We start from the raw sequence: 22,340 nt of genomic DNA, 5'->3' as shown, positions 1-22,340 counted from the left end.
CCCTTTAAAATATTTCTATTTGTTTTTCACTTGAATTTTGGTGGTTGCGAGATCACGTTACAGGAGCGTGTAGACTTTTCTATCCACTGTAAATTTCTCTTTAAAACAAATAGTTTGAACTGATCAATGAATTTACTGCAAGTGACATTTGAATGTATTTATTTATTTATGTCACTGCTGTTTAACATAAAGCATGCACTGGACAGAACTGATAACTGTTTTACAATTAAAAGAAATACGCAACGTTACTGGGTAAGGGGGGAAAAAAAAAACAACAACATTTTGTTCAGCTTTAATAGGATTTCCAGTATCCTGGCTCTAAAACTCTCCAGGTTTGTAGATATTTCACACACAGATGGATTAGCATTGATCTAATGTGTCCATGTAGTCTACTGCATAGTCATATTTACTGTGTGTATATATATATATATATATATTTCTTGTTCACATGCTCAAGAGAAATTCAAGAACACACACAAATACAATATTGCTGTATTGCACTCTATGTACAAAACCAACTTTATTTTCTTTCTTTCTTTATTTTTTTTACTTTTCAAATAACAACAAAAAAAAGAACTGCAAACAAAAACAAAATTGGAACGACAGGAAACATATAATAGTTTAATTTGATAGAAGCTATAATGCAGTTTGAAAATATGTATAACAAAAAAAAAATAAATAAAATGCAGGCTTTGATCCTGTGGTGTTAAAGGATAATGTTTGAATGCAGCTTAATATGATGTACAAAATATCACACAGTGATAAATTGCCATAAACAATATACATTAGACAGAGTGTCCTTTGATCTTGGCATTGGACTGACCTGCCTTTAAATAACTCCAGTTTTTAAGCCTAGTAAAAACGATGTGTTCTCTTATGACACTCTTATCAATTATATTAAAGATGGTCATTCAGGTGAAGAAAAGGAACTTATAAAAGTTTGCAAAAGCAGAGGTTTGTGCAATGGCAGCTGCTTTTAAAATATATATATTCTGATTAATATATCCTAATAAACCTACTCAATTATAATAAAATCAACCGCTTCAAACCTGCAGAAAGAGGGGGTTTAGGAAAACTTTATATGCAGACACACAGTCTATAATCTATAGGATAAAATGTCATGATAAAACAATCTCAGTTACGAATGCAATGTGGCCTAAAGATATCCATTAATTAGTGTGAATTCTTAAGTTAGCCCTTAAGAATTAATATGTAAAATGAATTAATCTAAAGTTGTGTGCTTAATTAAGCAATGACTGGACAATTAGCTTGCACTATAGTCGCTAAAGGGATTATCGTCATACTTCACTGTAACCGTCCCAATGGAGACGAACCTGCACAAAGCTTGGACGGGAGTACGTCTGAACTCTAGGATGGACAGAAATCTGAATAAATGCAATACATCTCTGTTACAGTTGGTGTAAATGAGAGAGAGTTACTGCATTCGGTCTTTCATCTGTGCACAGCTTACCAACCGTGCCTCCAGGAATTTCTCTTAAAGGACAGTTAAAGGAGATAACTAAACAAAACAACTAATATGGATGATATTGAATTTTCAGTCCCTTCCATCACCTGGTTTGCTCCATCATGCCGTTGTCTATGAAGACGAGCTAACTACATGTGTTGTACTTCGCGTTCCTCACAACCCTCTGTTCTTTTCTTTTCCATGGCTCTTGGAGAGCTTTTCTCCACGATTTCTCAACTTTTCTGGACTAATAGGAAGCAAATGCGCATCTTAAGTTAGCCAGACGTCTCACTCGGTGTTCCCCAAGTGACAGGGCACACAAAATGCTGCTACAGAAAACCAAAGCTCTTATCCGGCAGATAAATGACTCTATGTCTATTGATAGTGTTTAAAAGTCTGTATAATATTTTAACCACGACAGAAAAGCAGTATTCTCAGATCATGGTAGTTTTAAAGCAATAGCAGGGGGAAATCCTACTAGCAAAGTATTCACGTTCTTTACTTTCTTTCATTCCTTCAGTCACTCACTCGTACCCCGGTGCAGAAACAGAAAGCACACCAGTGAAAATTTGAAGTTCACTAGGTTGTTTCTTCTGAAACAGCAAAGCAATAGCAGGCCTGTACCAGATGTAAGCAAGGGAGAAATAATACGTCCAACGCTTCCCTGATACTGAAGAATTTAGCACCAAAATTTGTGAGACAGTGGGCTGTGAACAGCACATACACCACACACACCATAATCCATCATTGTGCATATGAAAATGATTTCTTGTAGCTGCCCAGCCAACCTTCTATCATTACAGATATAACAGTAAAAGTCTTTAGCACACAAATTATTAATGAAAATTTGACCACGATCGATATGAATGCATATGGTGGTGAATTCAAATAAACGCACATGCGCACACACAAACATGATGGTTTGGGTATAATGTATGTACAACAGTCAGTTGATCAGTCAGTGTTCTCATGATGGTATGATTTCAATACACTAAACAGACTGGAAACGAATGAGACCTACCATCTCCATTCTGTATAGATTTTCAAAAACAAATGGAAGCATTGGCATTATGGATATAGAGTCCCGTGTCTATTACTCAGGCCATTGGGTTTTCTTTGTGTGCAGGTAATGTTAGTGTAGATGTACGAGTGAAGGCGAGGAAGGGAAAACTCAGAGACGCAATAGTGTTCTAACAACCAACAAAGGTTATACGATATCCCACTCAGTCATATAAACGACCCAAACTAGATCCGAACCTTACCGAAATCATGATAGCCTTAGTGTTTAATAGATCGTTTTTGATCTATTTTAAGATTTTAACAGGTGTCAGTCATGGCGTATAAATCAGTAGTGTGCGAAGGGTCTCCGATAAATCAGATAGCTGTATGCACTCACAACACGTGTCGTTCAGGTGAAAAGTGACTAACGTATGGCACATATCCATACACTAGGTGGCGGTATACACGTAAAATATGCACCAAATCGAAGTGTGGATTAGAAACGAGTTCTTTCCCCTGCCTAATTGTTTAGAAATGGCTGGTTTGCACAATTTTCACCTTTTATGGTTTATTTGAGGTGAACTGTGGAATTGTATGCTTTGTTTGTAGAAGTATAAAATTACAAGCTCAGACAACAGTCACTTTCTTTTTTTAAGAATACTGAATTTAAGAACTGTAATCAATCAGAATTTAATACTGTAATCAGTTTACCTAAACTCAGGATAAAAAATGTTCCCTTCGCAATAATATCTTTCATTTGCAGACATGTGAGGACATTTCACACAATAAGTAAATGTTTAACCTTTATGGGTGGGTGTGTGTGTGTGTGTTTGTGTGTGTGTGTGCGCATACGGTGTAAGATTATGGACAGAAATGAGTGAATCAGAGCGATCGAGCTACCTGTATCAGCCTGCGATTTTCATATCGGTGCATTACTGTTGCTACGGAGACAGGAAGAACGTTTAGAGTGTGCGATTAGTGTACTGCTTTCTACGCTTGCCTGGGCCTGTTGATCAATCTCAGTGTTAAATGTTTAGGTTTGGGAAAACCCTATTTACACTAACCAATGATGGTTGAGAATTAGTCGTGATGACAAGAAGGTCAAATGAAGATCTTGGCGAGGGAATCAGCTCCTGCACTGGCAATGAGGGGCTGTGAAGGGTGGAAAGCCACATCGTGGATGGCCTCGTCATGCTTTTTCCTATGGGCTGTGATCTCCTGTACACATGTGTGATTATCCAGCATCCACAAGCGAACTGAGCAATCATGACCTGAGGTAAAGACAGGGAGAGTATTTTTGTTAGAGATGACAGAGTATTTTTGATGCTGATACAAAAGGTAAGAGAAACTTTTGCATGATGCGTTGTGTAACATCGAAGAAAGACTTCCTATTGTGTCACTGTTAATTAATTGTGTTGCCACGGCTTTGCTATTTAATACAGAAAATCAATAACATAAAAACTTTGCATTTTTAATATTGTCAGTTTGCACTCATTTTATTATTCTTTTTAAAGGAGACCAAATGTGATCTGAATCTGATCTACAAGACTGGTTGAAAAGACTTTATAGGTTTATAAGCCCACTTCCTCTAGGCAGGTGGTGGCATTATGACAATGAAGCACTAATTTCATGTGTATGTAACTATGGACCTTTATTGAACATACACGGAAATGCTTTGATGAAACATCAATGAGGACTATTGAAAATAAAATAAAATAAAAGGTTTATAGGCCTCACTGGATTGAATTGGTTTTGACGTGTATTTGATTATTCTCCATAATTTAGCATACGTGTGAACTTTCAACCACGTCACACAACGTACAGTGGAATTACGCCACATTTCCTGTATTTGTGGCATGACACATTGCCAAGCCAACACCGTTTAAGCAAAAATTCCTTTTAACATTAAGTCGCATCATTCTGACCAAATGTGGCATTACGAGAGTGTTTCATAAGCCATACTTCCTGTTGCCAGTGGGAGTCACTATGACTCTGAAATACTATTGGCTTGTTCCTTTGCTTATGCCTCATTGTTGGCCATACAGTACATGTGAATTTTGGGCCACATCACACAATTTACAGTAGAATTATGCTTCACGTCTTGTTGCATATGTTCTTATCATGCTGCCTAAATTATGTATGAATCTGATCAACCCTCTAGGAGGAGGATTTACAAATTAAAAGTTTAGTCTATAAGACCCACTTCCTCTTTCCATTTGGTGATGCTAGGAAAATGAATCACTATTTGCATGCGCATGTGATTATGCCTCATCACTGAACATAGTACATGTAAATTTTGGGCACATCACACAATGTACACTGGAAATATGACTCACTTCCTGTTTGTGTGGTATGCCAACGCTGTTTGAGGACTCAAACATTGCAAGGCAATATCACAGATGACATTTTAATTGACCTCCTCAACATGGTTCCAGATTTTAACAGTTCCTTCCCAATTTAATGTCCTGAATATACAGACATCAGTGTGACTTACAGGTGCAACGTCACTGATCCACCTCTAAGAGAAGTACTAAAAAATTTGTTTATTGGCCTCACTTTCTGTGGCCTGTTACAGGAGCTATGACTTTATACATGCCAATTTGACTCTACCCTAGAGCCATCTAGTTTATGGCACAGTTCATGATGTACTTTGGAAATATGCAAACACATTCCCTGCCTACATGACGTGAAATTTAATTGTTCTTCTCACCATGGCAATACTACTACTAATAATAATAATACTCGTTATGCCAAAAGCAATAAGATCCTTCACACCCTTAGTGCTTGGGCTCTAATTACCAAGTGAAGAAAATACGTCAAGACTCATTTAGAAGAGGTTCGTTATTGAGGTTTTGTGTGATTATATGTAGTTTTTTAAAAACAGTTTCTATTTTGCATTTTATGTTTTAATTTAAATTGCTATGTCAAGTTGTCGGTGATGCTAGCAGTATAACGTGTAATCAGCATGGGGTCATTAAACATTATAACGCATTATGCTATATGTTTTAAAGATCCAGACTTACAGAAGGAAGTATATAAATTTTTTATACTCACTGCCAGAGATGAGGTAACTGCCTTTAGGGTCAGTGGTAAGGCAGGTGACTGCATCTAGATGAGCCACCATCGAGTGAATCACTTTCCCTGTAGGTAAAAAGGAAGGGGGTGGGGGTGGGGGGGGGGATGACAGAAGATAGGAGGAAAGAATTGGAAGGAGGAGGAAAAGAAAGAATTTCTACAGTTGAATAGATTTGATTCCTCTTGTGGTTCTCTGATGTGGTGTAGACATTTTACCTTTCGGTTATGTTACGGATCGATTTGACCTATTTCCACATTTGAAAGATCTGAAGTACTCTCTTTCTCATTTACGATCATGAATTTAGGATTATATGCAAATATTTCTATAAAAAAATAAATAAATAACGGTTTACCCTTTTGAGCTGTTTTCTTTGCCGTTTTTGTATGTATTTAAACTGTGGAAGTCATTTTGACCCATAACATAATGGATGTAACTTTTTTCCCCCAACATAATTGGAGGGTTAATAAGGATTATTTAAAAACCCATCTTGCTGTTTTGGATAAAAAGGTGTGCAGCTCATTCTACACTTACACAGTTAATTAAATGGCTTCTCTAGTCCATACCCAAACACAACTGGAAACTGTTTAATAGTGTTCGTGTTATTAACGGTAGCTGCCGCACAAAAATGCAATACCGACCACGATACTCATTTACATACCCACGGACATAAACACACCTGTCTTGTTGTCCATGAAGCGGATGGTACGGTTCTCGTGGGCAGTGACTGAGATTGGTTGGGATGGATGGCTGACCACACAGTTAATCAGCTGATTGCCTGCAGAGTAGAATAGAAATAAAACACATAGATTACGTACGGCTAATGTGCAGCTCTATAATCCTATAACATGTTGTCTATTCAGGATGTGGAATGAGATGATATTTTAAAAATATACTGTGATTATCTTCAGAACAAAACACACTGCACCAACTGTTAGCTGATCGATTGTTCATCAGCCATCTTATGAGACTATCTCTAGTCCCAAATGAATGTTCCTTTTATTAAAAATCTGTCTCTTTCCCAGGGTTAGACAGAGTTAGCCAATATATTTAATTCATGTTGCTCACCATCCTTTGTCTGGGGCTCTAGGACCATGATGCTTTGCTCTGTGTTGAGGTCGTAGAGGACTGTCTCACCAGCATCAAAGGACACAACAGCCTGGGACAGGTCTACATTCCCAAAGGCAATGGAAGTAGGAGTTCCGTGCTCTGTGGAAGAGAAAACAACAACAACAAAAACAAAAAAGCACAATGTTTACCCTGAAACTAGAATTCGTATATGACATGTACAGCATTTGTTCCTAGCACGAGAATTAATTTATGTATACATGCATACATGTATATTTCTAGATAAAGATTTGAAGCTAGCTACCGTTTGTGGGATGTTGGAAAAATATTTATTATTTATACATGTTAATGATAGAAATATATTATATATTGATTTTCATATTAAAAGAAAATAAAAAGTTTACTCATGGAATACTTGCAGACTACCTAGAATAGGAGTGGCTAGGCATGAAACAGTAAGACATAGTAAGTCATTTGAACAATTTCACATTCATTATCATCTTCTATTCTATCACATAATGTATATGTTATATAGCTAGGGAGCTAGGGAGCAGGGATTACACACCCACCTTTCTCTTTGTTGAAAACAGCTATACAGGGTGTGGAGCTCTGAGTATCCCAGATACGCACAGTCCCATCTGCTGAGCAGGAGGCCAGGCGCTTTAGGTTGGATGAATATGCCAGATCCCACACTGAATCCTCATGTCCTAATAACACAGCACTCTCAACACCTTGGTCTGTATATATACACAGGTAAGGAGGGGGAAAGAAAAAAAACAGACACAAAAACAAAGTTCAAAATCTTATCCAATCGATGGAATTTCTTTGGTTAGACAAACACTAATTAAAGGCATCCTTTACATGATTAATCTATGCACTAATGGGTCACTGATAAATTTCAAAATATAAAAAATTAAGTATTTATTTAACAATTGTTGAAGCATTTGGAATGTCTTGTACACATACACTCAGGTATTTAAATACTTGGTCAATGACAAATTATTATTATTCCCATTTGGTATTTTGGTCACTTATATTTCAAAGAGGCTGAGGGGTATAAGAGGATATACTTGGTATAACCCAAGGAGTGGGCTTGTAACTTCAAGGAAGGGGCTCATAACATCAGAGACTGCCTTTTTGCCATTAATGCTTTACCATCATGCATCCTATGTCCACGACTCAGATCAACATTCTTGTAAGTCACATCTGTCTCTGTTTTATGTATACCTTCATTTGTAAATTAACTTGTTATTTCTGTCTTTAAATATTCAGTGGTTCTTCCGTAAGAAAGTACGTTGCATTAAAAGTGCATGACCGTATTTATGTGGTTATTACAAATAGTTTCCTAAGCTAAAGTCGTAGTACATTAGACAACTCGACCTCTGACAAGCTAATATAAAAGGCTAATACTTGCAACCTCTGACAAGTAAGCTTGCACGTCGACGTAAGCCTCTGAGCTAACAAACATAAACGTTTATTATAGGCTATATAAAAACCTCTGACGTAGGAATGTGATTTTAATGAAAGTTTAGCATGAAACTGCTTTATAATCAGAACAGAGATATTATACTTCTAGCACCAACTAGAAGATTATCTTTTGGAGTCAGATAATTAATTAAATGGAGTCAGATATATACATCTTTAAATCAACCCTCGACTGCACCGATTTCCATCTTTGGTCATAGGAGCGCAGTGGGCTAAGTAATAAACCCTTAATATTTTAGCCCTACAATAGTCTTCAGGGTTTTTGGTGTTCCTGAGCTCACCAGTGTATTCTATCTTTTTAAGAATGTACCAAACAGTTCATTTGGCCAAATGGTTTTGATTTCTCAGCATAATGATGGCTTGCTTCACTGGGAGTGACAGCACTTTGGACTTCATATTGACGGTTAACAGCAACCGACTCCGAATGCGAAAGCTACACTTGGTGTTGGTGTGGAAGAACATGACTGACCTGCACAGTGCACTGACCTCAACCCCAGCAAACACCTTTGGGATGAATTAGAATTCGAAAGAGATGTTCAACAAGATCATCTGGTCATGATGGTCAGATGTCCACATACTTTTGGCCATAGTGTATATTATGTCTTATGCATATTTTTTTTACATCATCACTCCCCAACACACCCAATGCTTAAACCCACAACAGTGCAGAAATGTCATGATAACGCTATAATAGTGTGTGTGTGTGATTATTTTTATATATATATATATATATATATATTTATATATATATATATATATATATATATATATATATATATATATATATATATATATATATATATATATACATACACACACACACATATATATATGAGGCTTCTAAATATTCAGCTAGCTGCTTATTGTACGTCAGCAGTATAAAATTGTAGTATCTACATGTATACAGACTTGTCCTGAGACTGATCAGAGGTCAGAGGAACATTTGGGTGTATAATGTCCTGAAATGAAAGTCTCTGTAGGGTACGAGTGCCTGTAATTGAAATAACAATTAAACAATAACGCTTAAAAAATAATTAATAATAATTTTAAAAAGCAGTGTCTCAGCTTTTATTGCTTGGGATGTTGAGAGCTTAAATTTCAGCCCTGCTGAGCGAACCCTACACTGCTTAAAGCATCAATGTAAAAGGATCTACATGTTAGTAAGCATGATGTAGACTTGCCATAGTTGTCATAAGGATCCACATTAAGGTCTGGACATTTCCAACAACGTATGCTTCCATCCACACCTCCACTGTAGCAGTACTTTTCTTCCTCGCCCATGGCTAGAGAGAGGACTGCTCCACTACACACACACACACACACACACACGCACACACGCACACACGCACACGCACCTTACTTACTCTAAATCTAAGGACCTCATATTTATTGTATTTCAATCTGTCTTATTGTAACACTAATAAAACCTTGACCTGATACCTACACCTGAATCTAAAACTCACCTGTGACCTCGGAAAGTGTAAATAGGTTCAACGTCCAGTGCTGCACTCCTGACAATAATAAGGAAAGATAAAAGATCAGTACATATTAACAACCGCACCAGGTTTTTCTAAAGTGTGCCATATCTGCTTTATATTATGTTTTTTATTTGTTTCTTTGTGCACAAAACTAACTGAATCTACTCTTTCATCAGTGGAATAATCACACGGATTAAATAAGGACTTTACTGGTGGATTCCCTTGTGTATTGAATTTCAAGCCATTTATGCAACGCTATAATAGCAGGCCTCTGTGTGAGCTGGCAGAGTTTGCTCACAACACACACACACGCACACACGCTCACAGTGCGTGCTTGAACTTGAATGTAAACTCGACGGAAGCCAAAGCTGTGAAGTATCAAGACGGCATTTTGTTTAGTTTTCTGTTGAGTTTATGAAAAGTGCTGGCAAACAAACAAAGTGAGTCTCAAAACTCTGACCAAAAACCCCCCACCTGTCTCCCGAGTCGTCCTCGATGCACACACATCAGGTTCTACAGTGATGTTGAAACCCGAGAGGAGGACTCGGATGCCACCATGGAAGCCTTCCCCAAACCCAACACCAAACCCTAGTCTACCTGCTAAATAAGCAACAGCTGTGCTTTGAAGCCCTCGCTCAGGAGCAGGCTGAGGACCACAGGGTGCTCCAGAAGATGCTGCAGCCCTCCGTAATCTTCTGCTGTGTTCGCTCCCATGACGATGGCTTCCAACGATGATCCGGAGATTTTTCGAGCATGCAGAAGCTGTGTGGGACTGGCCAGATGATAAATGGGCTCTGCGAATCCTCAATTTGCTGTCGGGTCACTTTATTAATTCGCCAGCGCTTTTCAGCACGCTTTTCATAAGCTCAACGGAAAAATAAACAAAATGCCGTCTTAATACTTCACGGCTTTTGCCATGTTCGAATTCAAGCTCACGCTCTATGCAAGTAGGTTTCCGGTAATAACACACAGGTGAGAATCATTTTTCTTCCTGTTGGTTAAACCCGCCTCCTCGCTCCGTCCACACTCGATGCTCGACCACGCCCCCTTTGCCACACACCATTATTTATATACTCATTTTTTTGAAAGACAATAGAAGTTAGAAGTCAGAGCTCACTTTTTCGAATGCATTGTCTTGTTCAGGTTCCAGAGCTTTAGTGTTCCATCCTCAGAAGCTGTCAACAGCACAGGCTGAGAAGGGTGAAAGGTCAGGGCTCGGATCGCATCAAAGTGGCTCCGGAGCGTAAAGCGTGGATTCCATGTCTTCTTAAACTCCTCCTGACTGTCCTGTTGCTAAAACAGATATACGGCGGATATAAAAAGTCTACACACCCCTGTTAAAATACAGGTTTTTGCGATGTAATAAATGAAAAGTCCTGTCAGATCTTTAATGGGATTTAGCAACCAACAAATTTCAGTTGAAAAACCAAACAGAAAAGTTTTAGGTGTGGGGAAAAAAAACCTAAAAACTTAACCTTTGTGTAACACCATTATGTAAGCTCTAGAGACTGTTGTGTGTGAAAATCCCAGGAGTATCCCAGTTTCTGAAATACTCAAACCAACCCGTCTGGTACCAGTTAAAGTCGGAGAGATTTGGCCGCTTTGTCCCAATTCTGATGTTTGATTCAACATTAACTGAAGCTCTTGACCTGTATCTGCAGGATTTGTATATGCATTGTGCTGTTGCCACCTGATTGGCTGATTGGATAACTGTATAAACATGCAGGTGTATGGAAGTATAATAGTGCCAAATGTCCTCAAGGCAAAATGGCATGTTGAATTACATAAATTGAATAAAATCTTTCCTCTGCAATTCATTGGGTTTGTATATTTTGATTGAAAAGAAAATTCCAGCATTAAAAATTCAATGCACACATATTCACCATCCTAAAATACAGTTCCAGAATAATTCAAGTATTGTTATTGCGATATGTTTTTATTAAATTTATATAATTCAACATGCCATTTTGCCTTGAGGACATTTGGCACTGTTATACTTCCATACAGGTGTACCTAATAAAGTGACTGGTGAGGATATATATGTATAAAATAATGTTAACAGAGGTTTTTCATTGCATGCAAATACACAAAGTTCATGTTAATGCAAAATAATACAATTTTACTTCAAAACAATAAACTTTAGACGATGAATATTGAAAGGTGAATACAGCATATAATGTGTTTAAAAATGGGTAAGTGCAACTTCAACAAACAAAAACAAATAGACACTCACATCAATGGTGAAGTCATTAGCAACAGTAAGGTCAGCCAACTCGCCCAGATTTATATCCCCTCCTCCAACTGTATCCAGTATGAAGACATCAGATGAGAAGCCTAGAGTGCATCCTGCAGTGTAAACAAAAGGAAAATTACAACAACAACAACAAAAAAAAAACCCAGAAATAACAAAGAACACTTTGGAATGTTGTGCTGTTTGTGATGGTATAAAATAAGCAGGTCAGAACAGTTTAAGATTTTGTGCTGTTGACCGCAATGTTGCAAGACATCCATGTGTAAGTGTCATCGGATTACATCCCCTCGGCTAAGCTTTATATTTCTATCGGATAAACCGAATGGGTCAGAAACGCCAACACTCCCGTGCTCCAGAGAATTTCTGCTTCCGTTGCCTCTCCACAAGTAAGTGACTCGTAAAACGCTAACAAAAAACAAGATATCAGCTGAACCCGCTTTCCACTCAGACATAACTGTTATGATGTGTTCACCTCAGATTTAGAGTTGAATACGGTTTAAATCCCAAACCTTGAGTGATAATGCACTCGATAATACAGCCCCACTTAAAAGAAAACAAATTAGAAACAAACTAGCACCCTGGTATAAAGATCACACAGTAAAAGTCCTTGGTGTGATTATTGACTCCAGTCTCACATTTGAAGATAATATTACCAAGAAAGCATTTTTTCCATCGTTTTTAATCAGAAATATTTCTAAGATAAGAAAAACTAGCCCATGCGTTTGTTACCTCTAGGTTGAACTATTGTAATGTATTGCTGTATGGATGTTCCAGAAGGTGAACAAATAAGAATGTAGCAGCCACAGTCCATACGAGAACCAGAAAATTTGACCATATCACGCCTTTCTTATCCACACTGAACTGGTTCCCAGTAAAATTCAGATTATAAAATACTACCAATGACATATAAAGCACTAAACAGTCTCATGCCACAATAACGTTTGGTAATATTTGGTTTTTTATGATCTGCCATGCCTGCTTCAATCAAAAAGTGCTGGCTCTTTGTTGGTACCTAGAATAATGAACACTACAGCAGGGGGCAGATATTGTTCTCTTAGATAAAGGCACAGATCTGTCAAGTTCATGGTCATAGAGTTTTGGTAAACAGGACTGTTTGGATGCTGTGTTATGCAGCTTTATGTCTCAGGTTGCTCTATCGGTAATATACGATAATATACAATACTGTGCAAAAGTCTTATGCACATGCAAAGAAATGCCATGAGCAAAGATGTCTTCAAAAATAGTGAAAATAAAATGTTTCTGCATTAAAACAAGTATTATAAAGAGCAGTAAACAGTAATAAATGAAACGAAGGCAATATTTGGTGTGACGACCCTTTGCTTTAAAAGAAAGATTCAGTCTCGGGTACAATGTGTGCAGTTTCTCTCTCTCTCTCTCTCTCTCTCTCTCTCTCTCTCTCACACACACTGTTACTCCTGCTGCCTGATGAGATGCTGGTGACCCTGACTTTTCTGCCCTACGGATCTGCCTGGCCCATTCTGATGCTCTACTTCTCCTTGGAGCCTCCTTCACCTGAGAATGACTTGCTGTTACTGAGGAGAGACTTGCATGGCGAGGCTAAAGTTTGCAGTGAGATGGCTGTGGATGGTCTCACTTAGATAGCCTAATGATTGCTCTTGCCACTGCTTGACTCTATAGTGTACAGTTGTGGAAGAGTAATGACTCATAATAGCATAATCTGCCATCACCTAGAAGCGGATGGGTTTCCTTTTGAGTCTGGTTCCTCTCAAGGTTTCTTCCTCATGTCGTTTCAAGGAGACTTTCCTTGGAATCATCCCCTCTGGCTTACTCATTGGGATCTAAATCTAAATCCATATTCTGATTTCTGTAATGTCCATTATTAAAAGCACTATAGAAATAAAATGTCATTGAATTGAATAATACTTGGAGAAGAAAGTACATTTAGATGATTTATAACCATTAGAGGGGCTATTTGTGGATGGGCAGTTTGATTTGTTTGTTAGGTGCCTTACCAGCTAATGCTGATGGAAGCCAGAGCTTAATGGCACAGAAAACTACTGGGAGGGAGATAAATTCCTGATTGAAAGTTAGGTATGATTACTTTATGGTACTTGGCTGGTTTCCTGGATCCTGAATCTGATTACTGAAAGGTTTACAACAAGAGCTTTGTATCACAGTTTCCATACCTAGCTCTCGGCCATCTCCCGAAATGCATGCCTCCCCAGCCCCCTCGCCCTCTTCCCCCGAACCCAGGAAATCAAATTCGCTGAGGGCGTCTTCTGAATCATCCTCATCTTCTTCGTCCTCAGGATCTACACCTGTAGTCATGGGTTCTCCAAAAATCTGAACAAACAAAAACCAAAATATCTAATTATGGCTAAAAGGAGTTTTCATTGGGTGCTTGTAATGTACTTTGTGCATTATAAAGTGTAAGAATATGGTGCTATTATATTATATATATTATCATGGTGTGTATTCACATCACTTCTAACCTTGCCTCTGGATTTCTTGTTTTTATGTGGTCCATCAATGCAATCTGTGGCTATTCCCTGGAAATCATCATCTTCGTCACTGTCATCTTCATCATCACAGCTACGCAGGAAAGGAATTTTATCCAGTACTGACCTGCCAGTGTGCTCTGTAGAACCTTCTTTTCCAGCATTTCTGCAATTTACACAACAAAGATAAGTAGTACTCGATTGCTATTTCTGCACTGGACGATAGACATAACCATGCCAATAATGCGAAAAGGCTCAGTCCAATTTAAATCCTGTGTCTATCAATGTAAACGAAACTTTATCTGCTGGTATCATACAGCTATTTTTGGATTAAAATAGGACTTTCTGTAGAAAAGTCCTTCAAAGAATAGAGTCTAGGCTTATCTTGGATCTAGGAATTTGCCTTTGGAGACAAACATGTATATTGCTCACCATGCAGATGTTATAATAGTTCTCTTTCTCTCACCTTTTGATCTGCTCCTCTATCTGGCGTACAAGCAGGGAATCTCCTCCACCATGGGGCTTGGGTTCTGGGGAAGGATCATGTGGCAGAGGCCCATTTACCTCCGGGCTACAACGACCCAACAGAGACTTGACTCGTTTAGAGCGCATGTTCAGTATCGTGTCAGAATAACCCACCTCTTCCAGGTACCTGCATATTATACTCACATGCTTAGCTGCTCAAAAAAAAAAAAAACTTGCATTGCCTCTTATTGTTATTGTGTAGAGAGAGAGAGAGAGAGAGAGAGAGAGAGGCAGAGAGAGAGAGAGATAGAGAGAGTACTGACTTGCGCAACAACTGACGGCCCTCCTTCCATGCCGTTTGACTGGTTGTCTCCTTGTCAAATTCTCCTTGACCATTGGGTACTGCGCAAGGATAATGTCAATCCCGCAGGTTATTATAATCCAACATACGAGTAAGAAATAATAAGCAATAACAGAGTGCAACACAACTATTAAAATTTTAAATACTATTAAAATATATAAAAATTAGTTATATATATATATATATATATATATATATATATATATATATATATATATATCTATCTCACAGTTATATCACTGGTAGAAGCTGGATATATTAGAGTTTGTGTAGTTTGTGTATAGTTTTAAGAGAGACGTTTTACTTGGTTCATTCTTAGTCTCTGGCTTCTTCTCTGGACTCTGATCAGTGCCGGTCTTCAATTTCTGATATTTGGCCCTAAGGATACAAAATCAGTATGGAAATGAAACCTCGTTCTAATCACAATGCTCCATCATCATCATCATCACCACCACAAATACTACTGTTATTACAAAAATAACCACAGCACATAGTATGTATTTTATTCAATTTAATCCAAGTATTCACATATCAGGCACATGACACAAATCTGTACAATGAGATTATTAATAAACATAAGAAGTCTGTAGAGGCGAATAATGATTATCACCACTGCAATGTAAAAAAAAAAATATTAGAGACTCCCTGAGCTATGGTTCCCATATCCCTAGCAGAGCTGGGACACCATTTTGAGAATCGTGTAAATAGACATTACACGCTCAACCAACTGCATAAAAAAAATACTTGCCTTTACTATAGAAAAAAAATCCTTCTTGTAAACACAAACCTGTACTTTCTCAGATACGTATTGCAGAACTGCTAGCAAATAAATCATATTTACAATGAATGCAACAAACTGCAAGCCTAGGGTTTGTACTAGCCCTCAGTCTTTGGAAACTCTACTGTTGCCTGCATGTAAAAGCCCCTCTATGCTTGTTGATCTGCAAATCAGGTAATGGATATGCAAAAAAGGATTACATTACTCTCTTCCCTAATGAATACTACGACACTAGATAATCGTGACTTTGTGCCTTTGAGGTCATACACACACACACACACAATAGCAGTAACGACCCTCCACGTGTGCTTGACTGCCCGGTGTCACATGACCAGCAGATTAATAAAGATGCAGTGGAAGAGCTGCACAATGGAGGACGCATGTGTTAGTTGGTAGGCATCATGTAATAGAGAAGAACTAGGTAATAGGTTGGACATGGCACTGACCACAAAAAAAAAAAACTATTTGTTTAAGCTTAAATGTTTCCGCTCTGCAAATGTTCAGTGAATCCTTATTACAATATATATTCATATTTGTCCATCTTTATGAAGGGACAATAATTCTGGAGCTCTGCGCCCAAATCTGCCCATGAACACCTCTGTGAAGGTGAGCCTTTCATGCAACCGTATGAATGATGTTAACCTGAGCTCACCTTTCTTGTTTAAGGGCATACTCTAGCATTTTGATCCGCCTCACCAGATCTTGCTTCATGCTCTCCTGCCCTTTCCTCTCTCCCTGCAGAAATGCCACCTGTGCCTGGAAATCAGTGTAAAAGAAATAGAATAAGAATATGAAAAGAAACTCACACATTCTTAGGTCTCACATACCTAGTCCACACAATAATGTGTGATATTAAAGTAACACATTTTCTTGATTACCATGACAGTATTTTAACAATAACAATAATAATAATAACAATGAGTGGAATCACAATTGCTCAAACTGAAAAACGTCACACACAAAGGCAAGTCTTCTAAGGGTTGCATCAGCGTTTATTCAGAGCACACAAAACAAGCTTCAAAGGCTCAAGTCACATTCGTCATGCTTACTACAAACTGTGCAACTCCGCGTAAGATTGTACATCTGGACAAGAGGAGACAGTGTTTACGATTGCTTCTTTAAAGTGTGGAGTAATTTAAGCTGCAAACTGTTTTCTTAAAATCAACACAGGGATCTACCGTGAATCTACCGTCTCTGTTTGCTCCCGTTATCTTTGCATGCGCGTTCACGCTGTGTTTACTAACCCAGTCACTCAGTCGGTGATCTCCTTTTTTGCTGATGAAAAGCAAGCTGGTTTGTGAATGGAGGGTGGAGTTGGGAGAATGCATTGTAAGGAAGGAGTGGACATTGTTTTGTGTTTCAGTGAGCGGTTATGATATGATAAAGGAGGAGTGCAAAGGTGAGCAGAGTGGCTCGAAACTCGAGCAGCAAGAGCTTAGGTGAACTGTGTGTGTGTCACTGGAGAGATACAATAGTACTGGAAAGCATGCTGGGGGGAGAAAAGAATAAAGAGCCCAGTTTGAGCTATCAGAAGCCTGCCTCCATGTCCTTATTTCCCTCTGAACCAAAGAGAGTGCTACACTGGTGCTGAACCCAGGGAACTTAGGAAGAAGCTGCTATGGAGTCCTTGCCCCTTGGCGACATTATCAAGACCCTCGGCAGAATCAAACATAACGACCAAATAAAGCCATCCTTGAGCTGCACAGGATGAGCAACAGGAGCACTTCAAGGCTCTTTTCCAGGTGCAGACCAAGGACTGACAGGTGCTTCTGAACTTGGTCCTACAGCAGCCACGGAGGAGAACAGAGACTCTGGTCCAGTTGCTACCCCTATTGTCAGGGGAAGCTCAGCTCGGCAGGTGTGCTGTCACTGTGAGACAGCCCAACACTTCCAGGACCAAGGCCCCAAGATAGGGCATTGGTGGACTCCGGTTGTAAACAGACTTCAATCCAGCAAAGCCTGGAGCAATGTAGGGCATTGGGAAATGCATGATGGTGAAGGTGACGTGTGTGCCTGGGGATGTTCATGAATGTCCACTTGTGCCAGTTGTTACTCAATTTCAGGGACAAAAGCATAGAATAAAGTCGATGGTTAATCCTCGTCTCACCCATCCACTAATTCTTGGGATGAATTGCTTGGGGGCTTGGGGCGCTAGGGACGATGACATCAGCTGCGCATCAGGGAGACATGGAGGGTGGGGAGAGTGGGGAGGATGGGGAGGGCTCCCACCCACCAATCCACCAACCCTTTGTCGGGATTTCCCTCAGGGATTTCCCCTTGGAGCAGTCTCCAGACGAAACCTTGAGGCTTCTTCAACCAAGTATAAATAATTGATGGACAGCAAAGAAGGACACTCAAACCAAGGAAAAGTTGACCCAATTGTTGATACCGCAGATTCTGACTGATTAGGGCACTTCGTGTCATACACACACTTCACAAACTGCATGAATTATTGGGGACCAAATTGTTTTTATACCAGCAACTACCATATGCAAATGGATGGTCTGATCAAACAGTTTCATCAAACCTTAAAAAAAATAATTTATAAGTTTGTTCCTGATGATGCTCATAAGTGCGATAAGTAGCTCAGACCCCTGTTGTTTCCAGTACGAGAGATCCTGCAAGCCACCATGAGATTCTCCCCGCTTGATTTACCGTAAGGCCAAAGGCCACACAGTGTCTTAGATATAATGTGGGAAAATTTTGAAGCGGAACCTTCACAGATCAAGAATGAAACTCAATACGATCTTGACCTGAAAGCAAAGCTCCACACATTGGGCAATTAACACAGGAGAATCTGCTCTAGGCTCAAGAACAGCAATCCCGGCTATATGTCAGCTGTGCTCGACAACACGAGTTTTAATAGGCAGGTAAAGCGCTCATATTATTACACATGTAACGCTCTAAATTACTCACTAAGTGAGAAAGGCCGTTTGAAGTCACACAGTGACTTAAACTATGAAGTAAAGCAAACAGATAGAGGTGGGGCATTGCAAATACACCACCTCAATCTGCTAAAACCATGGAGAGAGGTGGTCCCTGTGTCTTTGGTGATGGTGGTTCACAAGGGGGAGGATTTGGGACCAGAGGTGAATCTAAAACGTGCGGCTCAATCTACCCCAGTCCCTTGTGGAGACCACCTCTCCCCACCATAAAGGACCGAAGTCGACAAGTTAGAGAGTTTTCTGATGTGTTTTTGCCTCTACCCGGTCACACTAATCTCACAGCGCACCACACTGAGATCCCCTGGGGGGTAGTTGTGTGCAAACCCCTACTGTTTGACGCATTGTGTTTGGGACGCATATAACCACACAACATTTATAGTGTGAAAGCAAACATGTCCAATGCATCCTGGACAACATGGAAGGACCAGCTAATCGACTGCACCATTGCCCTAGCTGGAAAATAGCTCATCACTGTGAGACTGCACTGAACAGTAGAGTAGTCCTCTGCTTGGTTAATGTATAAAGGTGATGCTATAACAGCAGAGATGAACGCAGCTGCTCATCATAGCTTCTTTTGTTGTTTCATCTCTCAGTCATTTATAAGTTACGCTACCATACCACGCAATCAAAACATTTGAAACAGCCTGTACAGGTACAGGTACATGAGATAGGATTGTTGGATATTTCTGCCTGAAAACAAACGCAGAGGAAGACGGACACAATTCGACTATATCATACAATATATGAGGCTACTAGGGGCGTCACATTATTTGTGATATGAAAGTCAACTGTGTATGTTATTGTAATTGTTAATGTTATTATTACTGCTCTACACCTACTGTAGCAGGGAAGTGGATTTGTAATCAGAATATGATTAGGAAATGTGATTTAGAATAAGACAGGTGTAATAAATATTCACTATTTTGTTGTGTTTTCTGTTTCCCCCTCTTCTCATTCACACAAAATGCTGTAAAAGAGTTATTTTTAAATATTAAATGTAAAACATTACATACACACACACACATATATATATAGATATACATCTCTCTCTCTCTCTCTCTCTCTCTATATATATATATATATATATGCCTACAATAGGAGAGGGAAATTGAAGGGTTATAATGGAAGCATGAAACACTACGGTGGTTAATTGGTGCTTTGATTGATTTTAAGTACATTATATGGTGAAGCATCTTAAGCAGGGGAACAAAACTGACTGGGAAAAATAATACATTACATTTACAGCACTTTGGCAGATGCCCTTATCCAAAGCAACTTACACTGATCTCATTTATACGACGGAGCAGTTGAGGGTTAAGGGCCTTGCTAAAGGACTTGACCTTTGAGATTTTAACTCATGACTGGTAGTCAGAAGGTCTTAACAACTGAGCTTCCACTGCCCCACATTAATTAGGCTTTATTACTTAGGATGCATATCATTCTGAAGAATGACGTCGCAGTTGATGTTTATTTCTTTTAAAATCAAGCGCTTTGCTGCTACTGCGAGATTATAAAATCTTGCTTTCCTTTTAGTTTTCTGTTGCGATCATTACTTAATCATGCTGAATTTAAGAAAACTCTCTTAGTATACTTTCTACACCCTGTTATTTTTGTCATTCCATTAAGAAATGAATTACAGAATGTCATTTAGGTGAACATCGTAATATGTAGTCAGTTTCAGTTATTCCACCGTCTCTTCATACAGTAGAAGAACATGCTGATGGTGCGTTTGGAAAGGATTTTTGGAATTGATATTATTTAAAAACATGGTTTATGATTATGACAACAGTTAAAAAGATTGCATCAGGGAAACGAGTCTTTTGGGTGTTTTAGATAAGTTATTGAGTTCTTCGCACATGTTATGGTCATGTGACCTACTATTGCTAAGCCACATACATAACAAGCATATATCATAAAGGTCAAATACTGTACTTAAACATCCTCCTGAAACATTACAAACATCTGGAAATCTTATCCCACATAAAGAAGAACAATTAGGGGATTTTACCTTTTTGTTTTATTGTGATTTGTTATTTATTATTCTTATATATATTTTTTTAGAAGAACAGTGGCTGGTTCTGCAAGATGCTCAGTAAAACTTAAAACTGCACTTATTCTACCTGAGACTACTTTTTTTCCCCCTTTAAGCAAAGGGTCATCACACCAAATATTGCCTTTGTTTATTACTGTTCAGAGTAATTTTTTTAACACAGAAAATTTATTTTCGAAGGCATCTTTGCTCTACAGACTCTTAAGACTTTTGCACACTACTGTACACATACAAGGACATGCAAGGAGACTTTTCTACAAAGATTTTATAATAAATATTTCCTTCATGTTTTTAAATGGTCAATACACGTTGTGAGATCATGATATTCGGAAAACTGACCTTTTCACACCATAACAACCCTCAAACTATAAGGAAACTGTTGAAATTATATAGTCATAAAAAGGACAGCGATGGTTTAAAGTGATGTGCGTAAAAGCACATATTAAAGTACATATAATTATGATGAATTTTTATTTATGATATTGCAATAAATCTTTCATGAGCGGGTATCCCGGGACATCCAGGGTTTATTCCCACATCACTTCCAGTATTCCCAGTATAGGCTCTGGATCCGCTCAACACTGACAGAATAAAGTGATTACTTAAGATTAATGAATGAAAATAGTAATGAGTGGTGCTTAATATTCAAGACCGTAATATTAGTTGACTTCCAGTGTTTATGTGAGGAATAATATAATGTAATGTAATGTAATGTAATGTAATGTAATGTAATGTAGAGTATATAGGTGCCTGGGACGGGACAGTGTTTTCACCACTAGGTCAAAAAGGCATCCATTCAGGATAATAACCCTTTATATAAATAGTTTATTCAGTTTTGTAATCAGAACAATTCGGATTGACCAAATGTAAGACATGTAAACATAAACCCTGTCAGACGTCCCCACTAGAAACCCCGTAAACCATCAGACACCAATAGAAGAGAACATGAAAACTCCAGTTACCCGAAGTTCATCTCTCTCGGCTTCCCATCGACATTTTTCTGCCTGAAATCGACCCCATTCATACTGGATAAAGTGTAAAATCCCGGGCAGGGACAGGCCCACTGCCTCCCCGTCCTGCTGTTCCCGTGGATGGAAGGATGCAGGCATCGCCCCGGCTGCGCTCGGTGCTACAGACACGCTCGGCCCGTTCGGATTTCGGCCGGTACCGCTGCCCACATGGCTCTGATTCGCTCCGCCGCCAATCCCACCGGATATCTCCGCGTCCATTATAGTGTGCACACCGTCCCCAAAGCAAATAGGTAGAAATATCAAAGGAAAACAAAGGGCAGATGTACCCAGTCACTAACACTCGTCCAAAGCCGTCTCCATTCTTTCTCAACCAGTGGCCTTGCGAAATAGTGATCCTCGGCATGTTCCTCTACTGCGTCCGTTCCGGGAAGTATGCGGGAAGAATGTAGTCCATGATCGTGTAGTGAAACC

General features: G+C 38.9%; 1 protein-coding gene across 2 annotated transcripts; it reads right to left on the bottom strand.

The window, feature by feature from the left end:
* Positions 1-487: 487 nt before the first annotated feature.
* On the bottom strand, positions 488-22,249 carry strn4 (striatin, calmodulin binding protein 4). 2 transcript variants are annotated; one of them, XM_053647831.1, is made up of 16 exons: positions 21,861-22,249; positions 16,556-16,659; positions 15,430-15,503; positions 15,088-15,166; positions 14,766-14,951; positions 14,294-14,465; positions 13,988-14,144; positions 11,802-11,914; positions 10,686-10,855; positions 9,554-9,601; positions 9,272-9,393; positions 7,175-7,342; positions 6,606-6,746; positions 6,217-6,315; positions 5,519-5,605; positions 488-3,735 (listed from the first exon to the last, which is right to left on the bottom strand). In XM_053647831.1, the coding sequence occupies exons 1-16, from the start codon at positions 22,125-22,127 to the stop codon at positions 3,566-3,568; spliced, it is 2,157 nt and encodes a 718-aa protein (XP_053503806.1). In that variant the 5' UTR covers positions 22,128-22,249; the 3' UTR covers positions 488-3,565. The 2 variants fall into 2 exon arrangements, with proteins under 2 accessions (XP_053503806.1, XP_053503805.1); XM_053647830.1 differs by having other exon boundaries at positions 10,686-10,861; positions 21,861-22,248.
* Between the last annotated feature and the right edge of the window lie 91 nt (positions 22,250-22,340).

The sequence above is a fragment of the Ictalurus furcatus genome, chromosome 17 (assembly GCF_023375685.1).
Source record: "Ictalurus furcatus strain D&B chromosome 17, Billie_1.0, whole genome shotgun sequence".
NCBI lineage: Eukaryota > Metazoa > Chordata > Actinopteri > Siluriformes > Ictaluridae > Ictalurus > Ictalurus furcatus.
The sequence above is the reverse complement of the archived record's forward strand: the minus strand, read 5'-3'. Positions and strand labels throughout refer to the sequence as shown.

Coding starts and splice junctions, on each gene's coding strand:
- strn4 (XM_053647830.1), bottom strand. CDS start 22,127: ATGGACGCGGAGATATCCGGTGGGATTGGCGGCGGAGCGAATCAGAGC. Junction 14,145..14,293: donor ACAAGAAATCCAGAGGCAAG/GTTAGAAGTGAT, acceptor TTGTTTGTTCAG/ATTTTTGGAGAACCCATGAC. Junction 9,394..9,553: donor TACACTTTCCGAGGTCACAG/GTGAGTTTTAGA, acceptor GTGTGTGTGTAG/TGGAGCAGTCCTCTCTCTAG.